This window comes from Ascaphus truei, chromosome 1 (assembly GCF_040206685.1).
Source record: "Ascaphus truei isolate aAscTru1 chromosome 1, aAscTru1.hap1, whole genome shotgun sequence".
Lineage (NCBI taxonomy): Eukaryota > Metazoa > Chordata > Amphibia > Anura > Ascaphidae > Ascaphus > Ascaphus truei.
In genome coordinates, this window is record NC_134483.1 from 76,008,400 (window position 1) to 76,034,217 (window position 25,818).

At 48.4% G+C, this 25,818-nt stretch overlaps 1 protein-coding gene across 3 annotated transcripts in view; it reads left to right on the plus strand.

Moving 5' to 3' along the window:
- Window positions 1-6,868: 6,868 nt before the first annotated feature.
- NDUFAF2 (NADH:ubiquinone oxidoreductase complex assembly factor 2) overlaps window positions 6,869-25,818 on the plus strand; it is a 118,718-nt gene continuing 99,768 nt past the window's right edge. Inside the window, exon 1 of one of the 3 annotated variants that reach the window (XM_075589746.1) lies at window positions 6,869-7,141. In XM_075589746.1, the coding sequence (XP_075445861.1) occupies window positions 7,027-7,141 (115 nt within the window). In that variant the 5' untranslated portion in view covers window positions 6,869-7,026. The remainder of the gene's footprint in view (window positions 7,142-25,818) is intronic. The other 2 variants (XM_075589738.1, XM_075589729.1) reach the window with 2 other exon arrangements.

The following is a 25,818-nucleotide window of genomic DNA, read 5'->3' on the forward strand; positions in this document are numbered from 1 at the left end:
TTGCTTTGCCTTTGAAAATGGCTATGCACTAAACCATCATAAAGATTAGCTGAACGTCTGCTAGTGATACTCGGAGTATCCTTCAAAACCTTCGTGAGATCGATATCTGATTTAAGAATGTGCCAGTGTTTTGAAAATATAATTTGAATCTCTTTCCATCTGTAATTGTAAGTTCCTATACATCGGATTTCTTTACTGGGAGGTCTAATAGTTGTTGTTAAAAGTTTATCCCTGTCACTCTGTAATGCCCGTTTGTAGGCCTGCTTGAGGGTTCCTATGGGGTAGCCACGATCTAGAAATCTATCCCTCAGGTCCTTAGCTTGTATCTGGAATTCCTGTACTGTAGAACAGTTGCGTCTAAGGCGTAAATACTGTCCTACAGGAATCCCCTTGTTTAGTGACGGTGGATGTAGACTGGAGGCAGCTAGTAAGCTGTTAGTAGCGGTTTGTTTGCGGAAAACTGTAGTCTGTATATCACCTTGTAGATTCTTAGATATTTTTAAGTCAAGAAAGGTAATATCACTGGTACTATAATCAGATGCCAATTTCAGGTTTAATTTGTTGGAATTTAGCCTAGCCACAAATTCAAGAAGTAAAGATTCAGGCCCATTCCATATTAACAAAATATCATCAATAAATCTAAGCCAGATCTCGATATGATTAGTGTATTCAATAAGTTCGTCTGTGAATACAATTTGATCTTCCCACCAGCCCAGGTACAAGTTGGCATAAGTAGGGGCACATGATGTGCCCATAGCTGTACCCTGGGTCTTGTGGTAGACTTTTCCATCAAATAAAAAGTAATTGTGGCGGAGTACAAATTCCATGAGGTGTTGTGATCTGAAAAGCTTGGTCCCCTATTAGAAAGATAATGTCTACATGCATTTAAGCCATTGACATGAATGATGCTGGAATACAAAGATTCAACGTCAATAGTCACTAAGAGGGTTGATACGTCAGTGTGGATACCATTTAATCTTAATAATGTGTCTCTAGTATCTTTGATATGGGAGGGTAGAGTTGTAACAAACGGACGAAGGAGTTGATCAAGGTAAATGCTGATATTCTCGGTCAGATTATTGTTTCCTGAAACTATCGGTCTGCCTGGCGGTCTCTTTTGATCCTTATGAATTTTAGGTAATATATAAAAGGTCGCCGTTGTAGGTGATTTAGGAAGCAGAAAGTCATATTCTTTTTGATCAATTAATTTTCTATCAAACGCACTCTTCAGTATTATATTAAGTTCCCTAGTAAACTTTACTGTGGGATCTCGATCTAATATTTGGTAGCTGTTTGAGTCTTTAAGAATGCGTTTACATTCCTTAACATATTGGTCCGTGTCCATGATAATGATATTCCCGCCCTTATCAGATGGTTTGATTATGATTTCCTTTTGAGACATAAGATCCTTTAGTGCAATGTTTTCCTCTTTAGTGATATTGCTGTTCATATGTATTCTAGATTTCATGTTTTCTAAATCTTTGGTAACAAGGTCTGTAAAGACCTCTATCTGTGGGCAGATAGACATAAGGGGTGTAAATCTGCTTTTAGGTCTTAAATTGGTGAATGGACCCTCTTGGCCAGTTCTACTAGATTCGTTGTCTTCAAGTAATGAGACAAGCTGTTGTAGATGTGTTTGATCTGTGGAAGTGAGGCCGGTATTTTCAATATCGCGTCTAGCTCGTTTAGTATAAAATTTGTGAAGGAGTAATTTTCGTGAAAATAGATTGAGGTCCTTAATCCAACCAAATAGATTGAAATCTTTGGTAGGTGAGAAGGACAGCCCCTTTTCCAATAAAGATATATGATCATTGGTTAATGATATTTTAGATAGGTTGAATACCCTCAATCTATTTGCTGATGTTTCTTGACTATTTATTTCCTGCGATTGCCTCAACCTGATTTTTCTTTTTGCTTTTTTGCCTCCTCGCCTCGTTGGTCTTTGGCGGTTGGGTAGTCTAAAAAAGTGGCTTTTTCTGTATTGGTGGTAATTCTACTGGTAGAAGGCGGAGGACCAAGTAGTCTGGGTTCAGCATTGGTTGCTGTCTCTGTTTCTGAATTTTCTGCCTCTGAGGATGAATAATTGATTGTATTTTGTCTTCTCTTTTGAGAGGTTTTATATGTATAGACTTGATGCAGACTATAATCAAGACTGTCTCTCTGGAATTTTCTATGTTTTCTGTCTTTGATTTCACTTCTAAACTTAGCTATTTCTCTTTCAAGTTTAGTTTCCAATTCCTCAAACTCAGTGTTAGTTCTAAAGTCTTCCAATTTAGTTAGATGTGCATCCAGCTCCTTTTGAATGGTTAGTAATCTAGTTTGTTGAGTTTCTGCCAACAATTTGATTAAGGCTAAGGAGCAAGTAGATAGAATAGCTTCCCATTTCTCTGTAAATTCAGCTGTTGTTATATGATATGCAGGTGTGAGACCAATTCTTAAACCTCTTGGTATCATATCATGTGTATCATAGTTCTGTAAGTTAGAGACTTCCCACCAAGTTTGAGCCTGAGATTTTGAATAGTCTGTTTAATGTTTAAAAAAAGTCAGTGATATTATCTGATTCATTTGATGGAATATAAGTGTTTTCCAAAGAGAAGACATTTTTAGCTTCATCATGCCATGAGCTGGTATCCCAACTAGTAGATAGAAACCCTGTCATCATTCAATTTAAATAAATTTAAGTAATGATCTCTTAATAGAGGTAGGAGCAGTATGGGAGTTAGGGATTAATACGTTCCCTTTAAGTGTAAAACAAAAACACAAGTGACATATACTGCTCTCTAATTATTAGGAAGGTGTGGTTGGGATATGAATTCGTCCAACTCTGAGAGGAGTACTCATCGGGTTAGCAAGCAGGCGCAAAAGGGAGAAGGAACAGAAAATTAATCAATTACAAACTGAATTATCCATCCTGTCCTCCTTACATAAAGATAAGAAACAAGGGGCATCGTTAAAGACACTGCTAGATACCAAAACCAAGCTAAACTTGCTGCTGGCCTCCCGTGCTGAGAGGGAACTGTCTTGACAAAGCGGAAATTTTATGAGAAGGCGAACAGGCCGGATACCCCCCTTGCCAGAAAACTTAATAACAGAGCCCAAAACTTTCACATCCAGGCGATTCGAAACGAGAGGGGTGATCTCACATCTGACCCCAAACTAATAGTGGCAGAGTTTAAAAAGTACTATGAAAAACTATATGATGGGGCGAAAGTCACCCAAGGAACAAACACTAGTAGACACCTAAAGGCATTCCTAGAAGAGGCTAAACTACCCAGCTTAAGCAGAGAGGAAAGGGAGGCGCTACAGGAAGACTTTTCGATGGAGGAGTTTACGGAGGTATTAAAGTCACTGAAGGCATCCAAAGCCCCTGGCCCGGATGGCTTCTCGAATCTCTATTATAAAAAGTTTAGGAAAATTTTGGCCCCACAGCTACTAAAACTATACAATTCCTTTCTGGAGGGCGCTCCTATCCCGGGCCCAATGCTGCAAGTGTCCATCTCAGTTATCCACAAACAAGGGAAGGATCAAGCAGATTGCAAACGTTATAGACCCATCTCCCTCATTAATTCGGATACCAAAATATTCTCCAAATTATTGGCTAATCGACTTAATCGGGTTATGCCTATGCTGGTCCACCCTGATCAAGTAGGGTTCATATGTGGCAGACAGGCGTCAGACAATACCAGACGGATCATAGACTTAATTGATTTGGCACAGAGGAAAAATATCCCGTCACTGGTATTGAGTCTAGACGCCGAAAAAGCTTTTGATAGAGTAGATTGGCCCTACATGAAAGCGACGCTTGAGCAGATGGGCTTTGGTGGGAGAATGTTGGGCGTCATTCTGGCTCTGTATCAGGGACCGACGGCGAGGGTCAGGCACCAGGGCTTCCCGTCGGAGAAATTCCCGATAAAGAGTGGCACCAGACAGGGTTGCCCCCTGTCTCCGCTCCTCTTCGCACTTTGCATCGAGCCCTTAGCAGCGCATATTCGACTTAGCCCCAACATAGCATGAATTCAAATCGGAGAGCAGTCACATAAAGTGGCCCTGTATGCAGACGATGTTATCCTAATATTATCACAGCCCCTTACCTCTCTGCCGAATGTCTTTAGCCTGTTAGGGGTATTCAACAAATTATCTGGTTTCAAAATCAACCAAACAAAATCAGAAGCCCTAAATCTAAACCTGCCCAAGCCCACAGCAAAACTACTCGAGATAAATTTCAACTTCAAATGGCAAGCCACCCAGATTGATTAAATACCTAGGGGTTAATATTACAAAGAATTATAGAGACCTTTATAAGGCAAATTACCCCAGACTAACAAAGACCCTGAAGGAGGATCTCAAAAGATGGTCAGGGAGTGGCATATCCTGGATAGGTAGAATCCAGAGTGTTAAAATGAATTTCCTCCCTAGAATTCTGTATCTATTCCAAACCCTCCCATACAGTTAGTAAGAGAAGACATCCTCCGTCTGCAGTCGTCTATGGTGAAATGCGTCTGGGGTAATAAAACTGCACGTATAAAATTAAGCACGTTAGTTAGACCCACTTCCAGAGGGGGGCTGGGGGTACCCTGCTTGTTCTCATACTTCAGAGCGGCCCAATTATCCCAAATTACTCTCTGGCATACTCACCCTAGCCTTAGAAGATGGGTAGAATTGGAGAAAGCGTGCTGTGCACCAGTAGAGCTGCAGGACATAATTTGGCTTCCTAAGAAAGTGATCAACACCGTCAGTGAACCGCTTTCCGCGCTGGGCAGCTCCTTGGCGGTTTGGGAGAGCAGCAGATATAAATATGCCCTTTCAGGGCAGCACTCCTTATTAACCCCGTTCTTGGGTAACCCTGATTTTGCTCCTGGTCTGCTGAGTAAGGATTTCACAATCTGGAAACAGAAAGGCCTCACGAGGCTCTTACACCTGGAGGGTAGAATCTCAATAAAATCATTTGAACAACTTAAATCCGAAAAAGGCATACCAAACTCAGAATTATTTAGATACCTCCAGATCCGAGCGTTTTATAATAAAATCCCAAAACGCCCCAGGCGTACTAATTTTGAGCAGCTCTGTACCAGAGGGACAGGTACCAAGGGACTTATCTCTGGCATCTACTGTATAGGGAGGTGGTCTGTCCTGCAAAAGACGCTGACATCAAACTGAGTTACAGGACTAGATTGGAGGAAGACTTAGGGGAGACATTAGAGGACGAGGACTGGGACACTATAGTTCTGGCAGCGGCAAAGAGCTCCACATTGAAGGAGAATGCATATAAGGTTCTCATGAGGTGGTATCTTAACCCGAAAAGATTGGCTAAGTTTGTCAGGGACTACCCCCCTCCCCCTTGTGCCCAAAACAATGTGGGGAGCAGGCAGACTTGCTACATATGCTGTGGGGTTGCGCCAAGGTGGCCCTGATTTGGGTAGACATTAGTAACTGGCTGCAGACTTTACTCGGCCACACGGTCCCTTTGGACCCTTGGCTTCTCCTGTTGGGCAGGCGCAGCAAGGGACTAAACAGATCTGAACACAAATTGATTGCACATTTTGCTATGGCCCTGCGGTGCGAAATCGCAGCATTGTAGAAGCAACCGGAAGTACCCAATATCCCAAAAATTCGGAATAGAATCTGGTACGTTTGCCGGATGGAACAGCTGACGAGCATGGTCAATGACACCGGCACAAACTTTCTCAAAGTGTGGGCTCCATGGCTAGCCCAATCAGACATCCCAGGGATAGATGCTACTACAATACTGCTCTGATAATAGGAAATGCATTCTCCTTGGATGGGCCAGAACTGACAATAGGCAACAGGAGACAGGTAGGGCGGACTAAAACCACAACGGTTCACTGACAATATAGGCGAATACAAATCCGTTTGGATCCCCCACAAGTGGGACCAGCTACATAGGCACCCCGATGGAGAAACTCAAGACTGCAGCCACACACCCCCCCCCCCCTCCTCCAATTTCCCTTAAATGTAATCCGGTGTTGTAAGTAGGATCGTCTGTACGTCTTCCCAGTATGTCCAGTTATTGCAGATGTTACTTAAAATAAGTGCTGTAGATACTGATTTTCAAGACAATGTGTTAAAAGATTGCTGTATGCCTGTATCAAGCGCTTAATAAAAAAATTTTGTTGAAAAAAAAAAAAAAAAAGAGACAGTGTGTGTGTGGGGGGGATGGGGAGAGTGTGTGTCTGTGTGGGGAAGGGGAGTATGTGTCTGTGTGGGGGAAGGGGAGAGTGTGTGTCTTTGTGTGGGGGCGAAGAGTGTGTGTCTTTGTGGGGGGGCGGGGGGAAGAGTGTGTGTCTTTGTGGGGGGGAGAGTGTGTCTTTGTGGGGGGGGAGAGTGTGTGTCTTTGTGGGGGGGGGGGAAGAGTGTGTCTTTGTGGGGGGAGGGGTAGAGAAAGTGACATTGTGTGTGTGGGGGGGAGAGAGTGTGTGTGTGTATAGGAGAGAGGGGGAAGAGTAAGTGTAAGGGAGAAAGTGTGTGGGAGAGGGAAAGTGTGAGGGGGGAGAGACAGGGGTGAGGATTGGGGTGCCCCAGAATTTCACAATCGAAAAGAGGTTGAAAACCACTGTTGGCGCTTTACAAATAAAGATAATAATAGCAGGTTTTTGTCTAACAAAACAGATCACTCTGCAGGGTACAGCATTGCATTGTCATAAATGTATAGAACTGCTGCATTTATTAGAAAACAACAACAGACAGGTAATAGTCAATGTCCCTTTTAAACTCTCAGCTTTTTCCAATACACCCTGCTCATCTTCACTGCAGCAGCCGGTGAGCAGTCTCTGGCATGGAGGGGCAGGTCCGCAGACATCAGGGGGAGGGGTTTAAACAGGTTTCAGATTGTAAAGCACAACTAATGCTGAGCCAATGAAGTGCTGGGGTGTGACTTACTGTCCCTGTTAACCTTATCTGCTTGCAAGGCAGCTGCTGCTCAGTAGGCCTTTTACGTTGCATGTTACTGTAGTTCCTGCTGCTGGCTAACCTCACTCGTTCCTGTTGTTGTTTTTGCCACCCCGTGACATGGACAAGTGGCGCTCCTTCCTGCAGAGGATGCTGGGGACTGTGAGGCAGCATGTCGGCAATGACCAGTTTGGAAATAAATACTATTATGTCCCTGAGCAGAAAACGTGGACAGGTAAGAAGAGCCGTCTGTGTATGTGCGCAGTGACACACACCCCTCTCTACACCCCCCCCCCCCCCACACACACACACACCCCTCCCACACACCCCTCTCAACACACACACACACACCCCTCTCAACACACACCCCTCTCAACACACACACACCTCTCTCAACACACACACACACACACACACCTCTCTCAACACACACACACCTCTCTCAACACACACACACACACACACACACACACACACACACACACACACACACACACACACACACACACACACACACACCTCTCAACACACACACGCACCTCTGCACCACGCATTCTCTTATTAAGATCAGGTACACAAAGTAAGTTATTGGGAGTCAAAAGTGACACACCCACTCCACGTACAGCGTATTTTTATTTGCTGTTAAGCTCAAGTGCATTTTAACCTGTATAGTCCTTATGTAACTATATTATTTACACATTTCAATTTTTTTTGTAAATATTCTAAATTTGCTAAAAGGAAAAAAAATTTGTACAAAAAAATCCAATTTCTGTTTAATTTTTTTTTTTGCGCCAATTCATTTCACTATTTGACAACCGACAATGTCACCGTCCAATTTTTAGGGAGGTGAAGCTTTCTGTTTTTTTTTTTTTGCAAAAAAAGTTTGCTAAATTGGCTCGTTTCACATGTTCGCAAACTATTTTGAAAAGTTTGCAGCACACACACCTACATGGCAAAGCAAGATCGGTACAAAATTAGGGCTGCCCAGTGTGCCCGCAGTGATCTGAATAACTTGCATCTCATTTGGTGTTTGCGGGGATCACTGTTCAAAAAGAGTTTGCACAGACACAACCCTTAACATCTCTCCCCCCGCCCCCCCCCCTTCCTGCTGCTTACAGTATCTTTGTCTGATATGGACAGTGTGGGATTAAGGAAAACAACATTTGATTGATAAACACTCCTCCAGACCCTAAGAATGTGAAATCTTTGCTTTTAGTATGGTTAGATTGTTACATTATTTACAAAAGGTTGCTTTTGGGGCCTCTAAATAATAAAGCAATCATTTAAGCTATTTCATTCTGCTCCTTGTTACTTTTGGTAAATCACTATCTCCCTGTGCCTCAGGGACAAAAACAAATTAGATTGTAAGCTCTATGCACAGGGACTCATTGTGACTACAAAATTGTTGGTACAGCGCTGTGTAAATTGTCAGCATTATATAAGAAATCAAATATATACAGTATTATAATTAAATTCGTTTGTTACTTTGTGGTTACATTTTAGTATACGTTACTAACATTTGGTTTCAGATTTGTTCATCTTCGGCTATGTACTTAACCCTATTGCTGCCAGAAGGGCCCTCTGCAATAGTTAATGCCAATGCCAATGCCCCTGCCCCCCCCCCCCCCATTTTATTTTTTTAAGCTCTTCCTGTAGGGGAAACAAAATGGCCACCAGATCATGCTGGCCAATTGGAAGCCTCAAAGGCAACTGTTTTGTCCTCCTTTTGGACAGCCATTATAATCCCCTTTCAAAAACCAGAAAATAATACAGGTAACTTCACTAGTTAGTATCTTGTAAGCTTGGGGGTGGTTGGGAGGTCCCTGCAGCCCAAAATAATCCAGTTTAAACCTATTTTTTTTTCTTTTTTTTTTTTTAGATTGTTGCTTTAATATTCTCAGCAGTCCTTACACTTTATATTGGCGTTTGCGAAGGTTTTTGGTCTTTTAATATGCGGACTATGTATAAAGACTTTTCCAAATAAAATAAGTGGGTGATGCGTTAAATTCATTAACTTGCCTATAATTCGTGACATACTTTGGTAAGTGCGTCATGTAAAATTATGTGTACAGAAATGTCACGATTTGATACCCAATTAAAAAGTACATGAATTATCAAGATCAATTGATTCACGTTCTCTTCTTTTACCGTTATTCAAATGCACCGTTCATCAATTACAGAAATGGTTGGCTGATGAAGTGTCAACAGAGCGACTGTCAGCGGTGTTCAACCTTGTTTTTGGTTAAGGTACCCTATAATTTATATTCGGGGCAGACGAGCATGTTTGAGGGGCTCTGTGCAGGGCCTTGGCTCTTACCTTCTCCAGCGGCATCTCCTCAGCGTCCCGTCATCATGGCTCCACAACGTCAAATGGCAACGCCGACGAGCCACGATGACGGGACCCTTCATGACGAGATGCCGCTGGAAAAAGTAAGAGACTTACAGAGGACTTGCGCTCTCCCCGGCAATCAGTTTAATTGTTGTGGGGGAGAGCACGAGGCCTCTCTAAGCATGGGGCTTGATGCGACGGCACCGCCATCACACCAGCCCTGGTTATATTGTGAAATAATGAGGAACCCCAACCTTCTCTAATAGCGCATCTGAGATCGGATGCATTGTAAATTCTTATATACAGTATATGATATAATTTTCAAATCACCTGAAAATTGCAGGGAACCCTTGAGGGATGCTCTGGGAACCCAAGGGGTCCTAGGAATCCGTTTTGAAAAACACTGCATTGTGTTCGTACAATACATAAGGATGTACTAAGTAAAGTTTGGTATTATACACAACTTGCTATTCATCTGCAGGCCGGTTTTATAATTTATCGGCACGCTTTATACATAGACCACCTCTATGGTGTTAGAGGTGCTCTGTATTTTGACGACTTTATATTTTTTATATATACATTGGTATAGAATATTCTCCATCGTGATTGCTCAGTTTTGAGGATCTTCTCTCCTAGGGTGGATTCTTGTTTTATATTGAGATTTGCGTATACAGCATAGTAGACTCAACAGTGCATGGATTTGTTTCCTATGCTTTTATATTTGTTGTACTTAAATAGTAAACAGGACTAAACAAACTGCCACCCGCGGTCACGGCACTGGAGAATTAACGTTGCGAGGGGTCCCATTCATAAACATGAACCCATGTGTAACGGGTTTTCTGGACTGGCCTGACCCACCCAATCTCATATTGGCCCCTGTGGTCTAACCAGTCCCCATTACAGTGTGATGTCTGGTGGTGCACCTGTTGGCAACAGGACTCCTGAGTCTCCCGAATGATGGTGTGTGGGGATTTGCCAACCCAGACAGGCAGCTGAGGTAGTGTGCTGAGTCCTACCTATATCCAGTGCAGCGCCTCCACCTCATCAGGATCCCTGCTGTCGCTTGGGGATGGTCCTGTTGAGGAACTCCTCCGTGGTGCCCCTCTCGGTGTAATGACTCCACACTTACACATGAGAGTATCTTTAATCAGGAACATCTTTATTGACGGTTGTGGGCTAACTGCCCCTCACAGTGATCTTCTAGCCACACATAATGATTCAGCTGCTTCCCTATGAAAGGTATGTCTCTGTCTTTGATTTGGGGATTCCCTATCCCCGCAGGGATGTCTTTCCTGTGCCAGGTCCCTGGTCACAGTCTCATCACTTTTCAGTGTCTAACTACACCAACTACTTTTACTCCTTGCATAACATTGCAGAACCGAACCTCTACTTTTGAACAGTGCTGTGCCTTATATCGTCAGGGGGCGGGCACATCTCTGATGTCACTAAGGGTGGACCCAGAGTATGTAGCCACTCCCATCCTCACATAGGGCACCTCACCAGGGTGTGAGGGCAAACCTCCATGATTACTACTGGCATGCCCACAACTTACCAGGCCTTACTGTCAGTAGGAGAGATGACTGTTAGCCATTTTACAGCATGGCTACACATGTTTGTTTATATAAATTGCATATGTACCTATTTAGATTCCCCCTTCCCCTCCCACCCCTCCACAAATCGGCCAAGCCCAGGTCATGACTAAAGCCCCCCGGCAAACCTCTCAACGGCCCCATATAAATTTGTCCAGTTGAGAAGAGAGTAAAAGTTGTCTCCATGTGCCAATATTATGCTCTGAGGTTCTCAGGGGGGTGGATTACTCCATCGAAGATGCACTGATGAGCGAATTGCACGTCGGTATTGTAATGTCACTGCAGCGTGACCCAGACCTAGAAGTTACGGGAAGAGGGGGGGGGGGGGGAATAGTTGTGCTTTGTATGGATGGCCCATCAGAGCATTCCAGTACCTCCGTTTTAATACCCAGAACTTATATTTTAAACCTTGACTAATTTCATGTAGCTATTTAGTTTACTTCAACATCTAATATAGCTAGAGTGGGGCCAGCTGCAGGGCCTTGCAGGGTCCTCCCTCACACATTACTGGGGATTGCAATTAGATAGACGGACTCTGACCCTAGTTTACTATCTGTTAGCCCCAAAGAGATCTCCTTTGAATTCTGGGTCAAGTGTGGGAGACTACACCCGCATACACCTCAGGGCATAATATTGGCACTTGGGTTAACTTTTACTCCAACTGTTTTTAGCAGACATATGCTATATACAGGGGGTCTGTGTGCAATATTTAGGGATCTCTCCCTTTCTCTGATTTCAGACAGAAGGGGGCAGCATCTTATACTATATTAGTGAAAGCACTGTATGTTTGCCTGCCTGCATGCATGCATGCATGCCTGCCTGCTGGATGTCCGGTGTCCCTAGCGGCAATCTCATTGGTCCCTTGGCCCGCCCGCCCCCGCACACCTCTCATTGGCCTCACACACTCACACCACCCCCTTGGCCCGCCCCCCACACCTCTCATTGGCCTGAGGCGGAGTGACGGGCCAAAGGTCCAAAAAAATAAATAACACACACACACACACACACACACACACACACACACACACACACACACACACCCCCCCCCCCTCTCTCCCCTCTCCAAATCACCTTTTCCCCCTCCCCCAGCGGCATCACTCTTCCCCCTCCCCAGCGGCATCACCTCTTCCCCCTCCCCAGCGGCATCACCTCTTCCCCCTCCCCAGCGGCATCACCTCTTCCCCCTCCCCAGCGGCATCACCTCTTCCCCCTCCCCAGCGGCATCACCTCTTCCCCCTCCCAGCGGCATCACCTCTTCCCCCTCCCCAGCGGCATCACCTCTTCCCCCTCCCCAACGGCATCACCTCTTCCCCTCCCCAGCGGCATCACCTCTCCCCCTCACCGCTCCAAATCACCTCTCCCCGCTCCAAATCACCTCTCCCCGCTCCAAATCACCTCTCCCCGCTCCAAATCACTCTCCCCCCTCCCCGCTCCAAATCACCTCGCTTCCCGCAGCTGCCACGCGGCGCGTAAGATGGCGGACCCCCTTCCTCCCTCGCGGCGCCGAGTCAGACGGTGGCGGCGCCCGGAAGTACAGGTAGGTGTCGCTCCCCACCTCCGGCGCCAAACGGAACTGAGAAAGGGCGCATCAACTGAGGTGTGAGTGTGTGTGTGTGTGTGTCTCACTGTCCACTGCCCCCCCCTCCTATCCACTGCCCCCCCCTCCTGTCCACTGCGTCCCCCCTCCTGTCCACTGCCCCCCCCCTCCTGTCCACTGCCCCCCCTCCTGTCCACTGCCCCCCCCCTCCTGTCCACTGCCCCCCCCTCCTGTCCACTGCCCCCCCCTCCTGTCCACTGCCCCCCCCTCCTGTCCACTGCCCCCCCCTCCTGTCCCTGCCCCCCCTCCTGTCCACTGCCCCCCCTCCTGTCCACTGCCCCCCCTCCTGTCCACTGCCCCCCCCTCCTGTCCACTGCCCCCCCTCCTGTCCACTGCCCCCCCCCTCCTGTCCACTGCCCCCCCCTCCTGTCCACTGCCCCCCCCTCCTGTCCACTGCCCCCCCCTCCTGTCCACTGCCCCCCCCCTCCTGTCCCAATGCCCCCCCCCTCCTGTCCACTGCCCCCCCCCCCTTCACTGTCCACTGCCCCCCCCCCCCTCCTGTCCACTGCCCCCCCCCCTCCTGTCCACTGCCCCCCCCCCTCCTGTCCACTGCCCCCCCCCTCCTGTCCACTGCCCCCCCCCTCCTGTCCACTGCCCCCCCCCTCCTGTCCACTGCCCCCCCTCCTGTCCACTGCCCCCTCCCTCCTGTCCACTGCCCCCTCCCTCCTGTCCACTGCCCCCCTCCTGTCCACTGCCCCCCCCTCCTGTCCACTGCCCCCCCCTCCTGTCCACTGCCCCCCCCCCTCCTGTCCACTGCCCCCCCCCCCCTCCTGTCCACTGCCCCCCCCCCTCCTGTCCACTGCCCCCCCCTCCTGTCCACTGCCCCCCCCCTCCTGTCCACTGCAGGAAATGCAGGGGGAGGAATCCATGCCTTTGAGGCGCCCCCCCCCTCCCTTTGACGCCCCCCCCCCCCTCCCTTTGACGCCCCCCCCCCCTCCCTTTGACGCCCCCCCCTCCCTTTGACGCCCCCCCCCTCCCTTTGACGCCCCCCCCCCTCCTTTGACGCCCCCCCCCCCTCCCTTTGACGCCCCCCCCCCCTCCCTTTGACGCCCCCCCCCTCCCTTTGACCCCCCCCTCCCTTTGACGCAACCCCCCCCCTCCCTTTGACGCAACCCCCCCCCTCCCTTTGACGCCCCCCCCTCTCCCTTTGACGCCCCCCCCCCTCCCTTTGACGCCCCCCCCCCCTCCCTTTGACGCCCCCCCCTCTCCCTTTGACGCCCCCCCCCTCCCTTTGACGCCCCCCCCCTCCCTTTGACGCCCCCCCCTCCCTTTGACGCCCCCCCCCTCCCTTTGACGCCCCCCCCCCTCCCTTTGACGCCCCCCCCTCCCTTTGACGCCCCCCCCCCTCCCTTTGACGCCCCCCCCCTCCCTTTGACGCCCCCCCTCCCCTTTGACGCCCCCCCCTCCCTTTGACGCCCCCCCCCCTCCCTTTGACGCCCCCCCCCTCCCTTTGACGCCCCCCCCTCCCTTTGACGCCCCCCCTCCCTTTGACGCCCCCCCCCTCCCTTTGACGCCCCCCCCCTCCCTTTGACGCCCCCCCCTCCCTTTGACGCCCCCCCCTCCCTTTGACGCCCCCCCCTCCCTTTGACGCCCCCCCCCCTCCCTTTGACGCCCCCCCTCCCTTTGACGCCCCCCCCCTCCCTTTGACGCCCCCCCCCCTCCCTTTGACGCCCCCCCCCCTCCCTTTGACGCCCCCCCCTCCCTTTGACGCCCCCCCCCCTCCCTTTGACGCCCCCCCCCCTCCCTTTGACGCCCCCCCCCCCTCCTTTGACGCCCCCCCCCCTCCCTTTGACGCCCCCCCCCCTCCCTTTGACGCCCCCCCCTCCCCTTGACGCCCCCCCCCCTCCCTTTGACGCCCCCCCCCTCCTTTGACGCCCCCCCCCTCCCTTTGACGCCCCCCCCCCCTCCCTTTGACGCCCCCCCCTTCCCTTTGACGCCCCCCCCCCCTCCCTTTGACGCCCCCCCCCTCCCTTTGACGCCCCCCCCCTCCCTTTGACGCCCCCCCCCCCTCCCTTTGACGCCCCCCCCCCTCCCTTTGACGCCCCCCCCCTCCCTTTGACGCCCCCCCCTGCCTTTGACGCCCCCCCCTGCCTTTGACGCCCCGCGCGCACACACTGACTGACTGCCGCACGCACAGCACACACTGACTGACGCGCACACAATTGCCTGACTGACGCACGCACACACTGACTGAGGCACACACTGACTGTGTGTGCGTCAGTCTGTGTGTGTTTGTGTTTCTGCCTCAGACTCACTGACGCGCGAGCAAACACACAGTGACTGACGCACACACGCACCTACATGAAGCTGTAAAGGAGGGAGGGAGGGGGGGGACTGGATTGATGTGAATGGGGACAAACAGAGAGAGGGGGGAGGAGAGAGAGGAACGGGAACATTACATCCCGGGCAACGCCGGGTCTCTCAGCTAGTTGTTAATAAAACACTAATCAAACACTTGCCAATTCTTGTTAGCTTCATGGGTTGGGGAAGGGGGGGGGGGAAATGAATTCATGTTTTTAACACTTTCACTGTCAGAGCAGAAGAAAATGAAAATAAAAAAAAGTTTATTAAAATTTGTATGAGTTATTGCAAAGGGTTAAGCAAGTTCTGCACACAACTCTATTCTAATGAGGTGCTGCTCATTAATAGATATGTTTTTATTGCACCACCAATGTACGTAGCACTTTACAGAATGTGTATTATCTCCCTGTACTGTCTGCATTATCAAAGTTACACAAGTGTGTTAAACAAGAAATTGGGACGTACCTGCCCTGCAGAACTTACAATCTAACTGGTTCAGGTACATTACCCCACAAAGGACCTAAGTGAATCTTCGTTATTATATTTACACAAAGAATTAGAGGGGGCCCCCCTCCTCATCTCTCTCACACCCCCCCCCCCTCCCCTCATCTCCTTTTTTGCCCCCTCCCCCCCCTCCTCCGGTCACCCCCTCAACAATGCCTACCTGGCTTCAGTAGGAGAGGAGGACCACAGGAGTGGAGGAGGGCGGCGGAAGAAGAGGGCGGAGCAAACTTTAAGCAAAGTGGCAGAGGACGATGACGACCGGGGAGGAGCACGCTGTAGCAGCGTCAGACACTGGAAATTGGTAAAGACTTCTGGGTTGGACTGCCGCGGCACGCTCCTAACCGGCCGTCCTCTGCCACCCTGCTTCAAGTTTGCTCCCGCCATCCTACTCCTGTCGCCTGTGCAGCTCTGGTGGTCCTCCATCCTCTTCTCCTGCCGCTGCCCCATCCCCCGGTTTGTGCCCCTGGTGTAGATACTCAAAGTATTTTTGTGACTAAAAAAATATACAAAATCTGTTTCGTCCAAGGATTTAAAATCAAAGCCTGGAGATATGTAACCGAAATCCGTAGTGGTGGCAACCCTGACTATACCCCATATTCCCATCAACGGCATTGTGGATAATGCACTATGGCTAAAACCATGCAAATATTATGAGACTTGGGTGCTTAATTTTGGCAGTGGATATTCAGAGTTGAGTGCAAATAGCCGCACGGCTATTCGCACTCAGTAGAAAATAAAATGGAAAAAAATAAACATCCCAGCCAGGAATCGAACCCTGGTCCACTCTGCTAATGGCCTGGAGCATAACCACTGAGCTATAAGACTTTATGATGTGTTTCTAGTGAATAAAGGCATAGAAACCTACTGACGTTACAGTGTTCATAGCCGCACGGCTATTCGCACTCAGTAGGAAATAAAATGAAAAAAAAAAAGACAGAACACTCCCCTATTGACATTCTATACCCCCTGCATCTGTAATCAGCGCGGCTTTAGGCTGAGTCCCCAGTCAGCACTGTGACACGCGCCCGGCGGGGGGGGGCGGCGCATGCACAGCGCTAGTCCACGATCTGCGGTCTGAGGGGAGAGAGAAAGTTTGTGACGGGAGGGGGTGTTGCGGTAGGTTTGCGGGGGCATGGCCATCACGTCCCGCGGCTGGTTCGCCCTCATTGGCTGACCCGCCAGCGGGGGCGTGGCCACGCCTCCGTCACAAATGCCAATCTCAAACTCTCAAAGCCTGAGAGGGAGCGTGGCGTGCTGGCACACGAGCGCTGCGCCTTGCTTGGCCATGCAATTTGTGGCTAGGTGCACGCTCATCTGGGGGCGCGGCCACAACGGCACTGAGCTGGTTCGCTCTCATTAGGTGAACCGCTTACGTGACGCGCTTGGAGGCGGCAAATTCAATTTTGCTTGCTCTGCAAGCGTCTCAAGCCCCGATGCTCACCCTGGCCAGACACATAAGGCCTCGGCCAGGGTTCCTGCTAGCGTGCGGAGGCGCGCTGAGGCTCAGAGAAAGCGGGTGCTTTCCCTGGCCTTAGACAGCGCGCCGTCCGGGGGTGCGTCGGCGGGCGGGCCAGTGACGTCACGGAGCTGGTTCGCCCTCATTCGGCGAACCGCTCACGTGACCGGACCTGCGAGCCGGCAAGCGGGGAAATGTAAAATTTCCCTAAGACCTACGCTTCCACAAGCGCGCAGAAGCGTAGGCGGGCCCCTACTAAAGCCGCTCCCATTGCGGCTGTAGGGACTCAGTGCCAAGCGGAAGCGCGCCTCCTCCCGCAAGCACTAAACATGTTGTTTCACGTGGGACCTGCATCGCAAGACAGGTGCTTCATGGCCGGTGTCAACTGCTCTGACCCCCCCCCCCCCCCATCGGGTCAGCATCAGCCCCACCCCCGCAGGACACTGGTGCGCGCTTGAGCAGTGGCGTGATCCCTGCAGCGGGGCTGGCGGCAACTGCTGTGACCAGCCACCGGGCCCCCCGCTGCACCGCCACCGCCCCCTCTGGGGGGGATCAGAGGAGTTGACACCGGCCATGAAGCACCTGTCTCGCAATGCAGGTCCCACGCGAAATGGGGCTCCCTCTGACGCCGGCGTGCCGGAAGCTTAACCCAGACTACTTCCGGCGCTACCACAGGTAGACAACGTGATTTTTTTTTTGCAGTGATTTCTTAATTAAAAAAAATAACAGGCGCCCGGCCGCGCGTAACCCATGGGGCCAGGGACGCCAGTACCCTTTTTCCCCCGCTGTTGGCGGCCCTGATTAAGATCAATGGTGTACAGCACATATATATCGTAACCCAGTTTATAATTGGTATACATCATTATGCATAAGGCCGCGTCCATGTTTAGTGCTTGCGGGCGGAGGCGCGCTTCCGCTCGGCACTGAGCCCCTACAGTCGCAATGAGAGCGGCTTCAGTAGGGGCCCGCCTACGCTTCTGCGCGCTTGTGGAAGCGTAGGTCTTAGGGAAATTTTACATTTCCCCGCTTGCCGGCGCGCAGGTCCGGTCACGTGAGCGGTTCGCCGAATGAGGGCGAACCAGCTCCGTGACGTCACTGGCCCGCCCGCCGACACGCCCCCGACGCACCCCCGGATGGCGCGCTGTCTAAGGCCAGGGAAAGCACCCGCTTTCCCTGAGCCTCAGCGCGCCTCCGCACGCTAGCAGGAACCCTGGCCGAGGCCTTATGTGTCTGGCCAGGGTGAGCATCGGGGCTTGAGACGCTTGCAGAGCAAGCAAAATTGAATTTGCCGCCTCCAAGCGCGTCACGTAAGCGGTTCACCTAATGAGGGCGAACCAGCTCAGTGCCGTTGTGGCCGCGCCCCCAGATGAGCGTGCACCTAGCCACAAATTGCACGGCCGAGCAGGGCGCAGCGCTCGTGTGCCAGCACGCCACGCTCCATCTCAGGCTTTGAGAGTTTGAGATTGGCATTTGTGACGGAGGCGTGGCCACGCCCCCGGCGGCGGTTCAGCCAATGAGGGCGAACCAGCCGCGGGACGTCATGGCCACGCCCCCGCAAACCTACCGCCACACCCCCTCCCGTCACAAACTTTCTCTCTCCCCTCAGACCGCAGATCGCGGACTAGCGCTGTGCATGCGCCGCCCCCCCCCCGCGGGGCGCGTGTCACAGTGCTGACTGGGGACTCAGCCTAAAGCCGCGCTGATTACAGATGCAGGGGGTATAGAATGTCAATAGGGGAGTGTTCTGTCTTTTTTTTCCCATTTTATTTCCTACTGAGTGCGAATAGCCGTGCGGCTATTTGCACTCAACTTAACTGAGTGCGAATAGCCGAGCTGTTATGAACACTGTAATGTCAGTAGGTTTCTATGCCTTTATTCACTAGAAACGCATCATAAAGTCTTATAGCTCAGTGGTTATGCTCCAGGCCATTAGCAGAGTGGACCAGGGTTCAATTCCTGGCTGGGATGTTTATTTTTTTCCATTTTATTTTCTACTGAGTGCGAATAGCCGTGCGGCTATTTGCACTCAACTGTGAATATCCACTGCCGCTTAGGTCCTGGGTAACGTGCACAACACTAACCAACTTTTAAACTGTTTCTGATCAATTCTGGTGAAAATGGCGCATAAATATTTGTATTCATGGCTCCCTGCTCTGGGACACTACAAATAACTGCCGCTATACAGGAGTAGCCTCTGTACTTTTCGTATGGTGTGTTTTGATTAAATTGCAGCCATTTTCTAAGCCACTTTTTATAGCCGATATCTTGAAGTGAGTGCGAACGCATAAAACCTGCTATCCTTAGCTGGGCAGGGTGGAGTCTATATGTATCTTTATGGAGTCAATTTGCCATGAGTGTGTCGAATGCCTGATTTTTCTTTCAAATTAAATGCAGGACAGGATATTTACATAACTGTAGGGGACACAGATTTTTAGAAACCTTCCCTGTGAAGGAAACACAACTACAGAAAGCTTTTTGTGGCACAGTCTCACTTGGACAATGTAGAAGATGTTCCCCAGGCTCGCCATATGCAGAATAAGACATTCAAAGTTTGCTTATGCTCCAACTCATAAAGGCACTTCCTGGTCGGTCCAATAAGCAATTGCATGAATGACAATTACGTTAAATGACATGAATTTGCTGTACAGTGGAGGGTTTTTGTCACTTTTTTTTTTTACCCACTATTACTTCACGAATGAAATTTAACCAGTGCTTTATGATCCCAGTAGCTGATATACCCAGCGTTTTTTGGGATTTACCCCCCCTTGACAGGTGGGTTACTCCCCTCCCTTCACACCTACTCCCCCCTCTTCACAGCTCCGTTCCCCCCCCCCTCCTTCATAGCTGCGGTCTCCCCTCCCTGCACCCCACATAAATTCCCCCCTGCACCCCAGATCATTCTCCACCCCCCCTGCATCCCATACTTCACGAATGAAATTTAACCAGTGCTTTATGATCCCATGGCAACTTTAACCTTGCGGCCATTACTATTTTAAGAACCCCACCCCCCCCAAAAAAATAAACTATATGTCACTGCGCTATTGTCTCTTATATTAGTCCCAGTGTCCAACATAGTCACTTAGGCCAATATTATTGCCAGCACTGCGATGGTGCTTTTGTCTCAAAATTACATTTAGTTGCGTTGCAGGCCTGTTAAGGGTGAAACAATTGTGAGGTGTGTGTAATACACCAAGGATACGCGAAAGTTGTGGGAAAGGGCCTCCCGGCTGTCTGTTATCCGGTTGCGTTTTAAGAGCCTGGTAAGTACAGTATGTGGATCTCTCTCTCTGTGGGCTTTCCTCCTCTCGTTTGTTGTGTGTGTGGGATGTGTTTCTGTATTGTATTGTATTGTATGTCTTTATTTATATAGCGCCATTAATGTACATAGCGCTTCACAGCAGTAATACATGTGGTAATCCAATAAATAACAGATAATATAAATAACAGATCATGGGAATAAGTGCTTTAGACATTAAGGAAGAGGAGTCCCTGCTCCGAGGAGCTTACAGTCTAATTGGTAGGTAGGGAGAACGTACAGAGACAGTAGGAGGGAGTTCTGGTAAGTGCGTCTGCAGGGGGCCAAGCTTTATGTGCCATGTGTTCAGAATAGCCACAGTCCTATTCATATGCTTCTTTAAGCAAGTGTGTCTTAAGGTGGGTCTTAAAGGTGGATAGAGAGGGTGCTAGTCGGGTACTGAGGGGAAGGGCATTCCAGAGGTGAGGGGCAGTCAATGAAAAAGGTTTAAGGCGGGAGAGGGCTTTAGATACAAAGGGGGTAGAAAGAAGACATCCTTGAGAAGAACGCAAGAGTCTGGATGGTGCATAACGAGAAATTAGGGCTGAGATGTAAGGAGGAGCAGAAGAGTGTAAAGCTTTAAAAGTGAGGAGAAGAATGGAGTGTGAGATGCGGGATTTGATCGGAAGCCAGGAGAGGGATTTCATGAGGGGAGATGCTGAGACAGATCTAGGAAAGAGTAGAGTGATTCTGGCAGCAGCGTTAAGGATAGATTGTAGGGGAGACAGGTGAGAGGCAGGAAGGCCGGACAGCAGGAGGTTACAGTAATCAAGACGGGAGAGAATGAGGGCCTGAGTCAGAGTTTTAGCAGTCGAGCAACAGAGGAAAGGGCGTATCTTTGTTATATTGCGGAGGAAAAAGCGACAGGTTTTAGAAATGTTTTGAATGTGAGGGGCAAATGTGAGAGAGGAGTCGAGTGTGACCCCTAGGCAGCGTGCTTGGGCTACTGGGTGAATAATCGTAGTTCCAACAGTAATGTGGAAGGAGGTAGTAGGGCCAGGTTTGGGAGGAAGTATGAGGAGCTCTGTTTTAGCCATGTTGAGTTTAAGGCGGCGGAGGGCCATCCAGGATGATATAGCAGAGAGACATTCAGAAACTTTGGTTTGTACAGTAGGTGTAAGGTCGGGTGTTGAGAAATATATTTGTGTGTCGTCAGCATAGAGGTGATAATTAAACCCAAAAGATGTTATTAGGTCACCTAGAGAGAGTGTGTACAGAGAAAAGAGAAGAGGTCCCAGGACAGAGCCCTGGGGTACCCCCACAGAGAGATCAATAGAGGAGGAGGAGGTATTAGCAGAAGAGACACTGAAAGTACGATGGGAGAGGTAGGATGAGATCCAGGATAGAGCTTTGTTCCGAATACCAAGAGTATGGAGAATATGAAGGAGAAGAGGGTGGTCCACGGTGTCAAATGCTGCAGAGAGGTCGAGTAATATGAGCAGAGTGTAATGACCTCTGTCTTTGGCAGCATGGAGGTCGTCAGTTATTTTAGTGAGGGCTGTTTCCGTGGAGTGAGCAGTACGGAAGCCAGATTGTAGAGGGTCTAGGAGAGAATAGGTGTTGAGAAAATGGAGCAAGCGAGCGAATACAAGACGTTCAAGGAGTTTAGAGGCAAAAGGCAGGAGGGAGACAGGCCGATAGTTAGAAAGACAGGTAGGGTCAAGCTTGCTGTTTTTGAGTAATGGTATGACTGTTGCATGTTTGAAGGAGGATGGAAAGGTTCCAGAGCAGAGGGAGGAGTTAAAAATGTGCGTGAGCGTAGGGATTATAGTAGGAGCAAGAGGTTTTAGGAGATGGGAGGGAATGGGGTCAAGAGGGCAAGTGGTAGAGGGAGAAGAGGCGATCAACAGCGACACATCCTCCTCTGAGACAGTGGAAAAAGAGTCAAGGAAGGCAGGAGGAGAGTTAGGAAGAGGTGTAGGATGGGAGGAAGAAACAGAGGGGATGTTCTGACGTATGGATTCCACCTTTTCCTTAAAATAGTCAGCAAAGTCCTGAGCGGAGATGGAGGAAGGAGAGGCAGCGGAGGGTGGTTTGAGTAGAGTATCAAAGACAGAGAACAGTCGGCGTGGGTTAGACTTGTGCATGTTGATTAGTGAAGAAAAGTAGGCTTGTTTAGCTTGCGAGAGGGCAGAGTTGAAACAGGATAGCATAAATTTGTAGTGAAGGAAGTCTGCGAGAGTATGAGATTTCCTCCAGAGGCGTTCAGAGGAACGAGTGGAGGAACGCAGCATGCGCGTGTGGGAATTTAACCAGGGTCTAGGGTTAAAAGGGCGAGTGCGGCAGAGAGAAAGCGGGGCATGTAGATCAAGAGAGGAGGACAAGGCAGAGTTGTAGTTCCTGACCAGTTTGTCAGGGTCTGTAGCAGATCTGAGAGAGGAGAGGGAGGAGTGTAACGTGGACTCAAAGTCAGGTAAGTGAATAGAGCGCAGGTTTCTGCAGAACCGGGGTGTAGATGGAGGTGGAGAAGTTGAGAAGCGAGATAGAGAGAATGAGATGAGGTGATGGTCAGAGAGAGGAAAAGGGGAAATGGAGAAATCAGAGAGAGAGAAATTTTTAGTGAAAACCAGGTCTAAGTAGTGGCCATCCTTGTGGGTGCTGGCTGCAGTCCACTGTTGAAGGCCAAAAGAAGAGGTTAGAGAAAGAAAGCGGGAAGCCCAAGGGAGAGAGGGGTCATCAATGTGGCAATTGAAGTCCCCAAGGAGTAGAACAGGGGAGTCTGAGGAGAGGAAGAAAGAGAGCCAGGATTCAAAGTGAGAGAGAAAGGCAGAAGGGGGATGAGTAGAGGTAGGTGGGCGATAGATGACCGCCACATGGACAGGGAGAGGAGAGAAAATCTGGACAGTGTGAGCCTCAAAGGAGGGAAAAGCAAGAGAGGGAGGAATAGGAAGGGTTCGGTAACGGCAGAGAGAGGAGAGCAGGAGCCCCACACCTCCACCCCTGCCATCAAGGCGCGGAGTGTGGGAGAAGGAAAGGCCACCATAAGAGAGGGCAGCTTCCAGAGCAGAGTCAGACTGAGTGAGCCAGGTCTCAGTTATAGCAAAGAGAAGCAGAGAGTGAGAGAGAAAGAAGTCATGCACAGAGAGGAACTTGTTAGAAAGGGAGCGAGCATTCCAAAGGGCACAGGAGAAAGGGAGAGAGGAGGGAGGGTGGCAGGGGATGGGTATGAGGTTGGAGGGGTTAACACCAGAAGGAGTAGAAGTTGCATGTGGAAGGCGAGGACGAGAGCAAGTAGAAATAAGGCAGGGACCAGGATTGGGAGAGATATCCCCAGAAGCAAGGAGGAGAAGCATGGATAGAAAGAGGATGTGTGAGGATGATTTGTAGGGGTGTGTTTTAGTGCAGGGGGTATAGCTGTGTGGTGACAGAGGACGCAGGTAAGAAAGGAGTTCATGTGAACTGAGAAGTGGGGAAGAAAGGAGAGATGGAGATATATGAATAGAGTTAGAGACATAAGGAGACTGGTGGAAGGAAGTGCATAATTTGAGAATAAGTGCGGTTGCAGCAAATATAAAAAATAAAGGCGGCATCACAGCAATAGTTAAGTGTTGAGATGTGCAGTCTTAGATAGATGATATCCTCTTTCCAATGTAGATCAAAAGCAGGAATCAGAAGCAGTAGGTGTTGTCCACTTTTCCACTTCTTTTTGAACTTCCTTTTTAAACTTCATAAATACTTGAAACATATATACTTAAAAGCATATCTGCTTAAAAGCATGGCTGCTAGCAGCAATGGCTGTTAGGAGTTTACTTATATACATTTAGAAAGTCACCTGGTTGGCACAACAAACTTAATTAGCACATGTGAGGGTAGTTAAAGCAAATGGTTTGTCTAAGGTGGGTGTTGCCTTGCCTTGCACAAGTGTGAAAGCTGAATTAAATTAAGACAGTAGGGGGGTGATTTACAGACAGACAATTGGAATATGTTTTTACCTAAATAGAACTAAATACACAGCATGGGAGAATATCAGGATAGACAGACAATTGGAATATGTTTTTACCTAAATAGAACTAAATACACAGCATGGGAGAATATCAGGATAGACAGACAATTGGAATATGTTTTTACCTAAATAGAACTAAATACACAGCATGGGAGAATATCAGGATAGACAGACAATTGGAATATGTTTTTACCTGGTTGGCACAACAAACTTAATTAGCACATGTGAGGGTAGTTAAAGCAAATGGTTTGTCTAAGGTGGGTGTTGCCTTGCCTTGCACAAGTGTGAAAGCTGAATTAAATTAAGACAGTAGGGGGGTGATTTACAGACAGACAATTGGAATATGTTTTTACCTAAATAGAACTAAATACACAGCATGGGAGAATATCAGGATAGACAGACAATTGGAATATGTTTTTACCTAAATAGAACTAAATACACAGCATGGGAGAATATCAGGATAGACAGACAATTGGAATATGTTTTTACCTAAATAGAACTAAATACACAGCATGGGAGAATATCAGGATAGACAGACAATTGGAATATGTTTTTACCTGGTTGGCACAACAAACTTAATTAGCACATGTGAGGGTAGTTAAAGCAAATGGTTTGTCTAAGGTGGGTGTTGCCTTGCCTTGCACAAGTGTGAAAGCTGAATTAAATTAAGACAGTAGGGGGGTGATTTACAGACAGACAATTGGAATATGTTTTTACCTAAATAGAACTAAATACACAGCATGGGAGAATATCAGGATAGACAGACAATTGGAATATGTTTTTACCTAAATAGAACTAAATACACAGCATGGGAGAATATCAGGATAGACAGACAATTGGAATATGTTTTTACCTAAATAGAACTAAATACACAGCATGGGAGAATATCAGGATAGACAGACAATTGGAATATGTTTTTACCTAAATAGAACTAAATACACAGCATGGGAGAATATCAGGATAGACAGACAATTGGAATATGTTTTTACCTAAATAGAACTAAATACACAGCATGGGAGAATATCAGGATAGACAGACAATTGGAATATGTTTTTACCTAAATAGAACTAAATACACAGCATGGGAGAATATCAGGATAGACAGACAATTGGAATATGTTTTTACCTAAATAGAACTAAATACACAGCATGGGAGAATATCAGGATAGACAGACAATTGGAATATGTTTTTACCTAAATAGAACTAAATACACAGCATGGGAGAATATCAGGATAGACAGACAATTGGAATATGTTTTTACCTAAATAGAACTAAATACACAGCATGGGAGAATATCAGGATAGACAGACAATTGGAATATGTTTTTACCTAAATAGAACTAAATACACAGCATGGGAGAATATCAGGATAGACAGACAATTGGAATATGTTTTTACCTAAATAGAACTAAATACACAGCATGGGAGAATATCAGGATAGACAGACAATTGGAATATGTTTTTACCTAAATAGAACTAAATACACAGCATGGGAGAATATCAGGATAGACAGACAATTGGAATATGTTTTTACCTAAATAGAACTAAATACACAGCATGGGAGAATATCAGGATAGACAGACAATTGGAATATGTTTTTACCTAAATAGAACTAAATACACAGCATGGGAGAATATCAGGATAGACAGACAATTGGAATATGTTTTTACCTAAATAGAACTAAATACACAGCATGGGAGAATATCAGGATAGACAGACAATTGGAATATGTTTTTACCTAAATAGAACTAAATACACAGCATGGGAGAATATCAGGATAGACAGACAATTGGAATATGTTTTTACCTAAATAGAACTAAATACACAGCATGGGAGAATATCAGGATAGACAGACAATTGGAATATGTTTTTACCTAAATAGAACTAAATACACAGCAT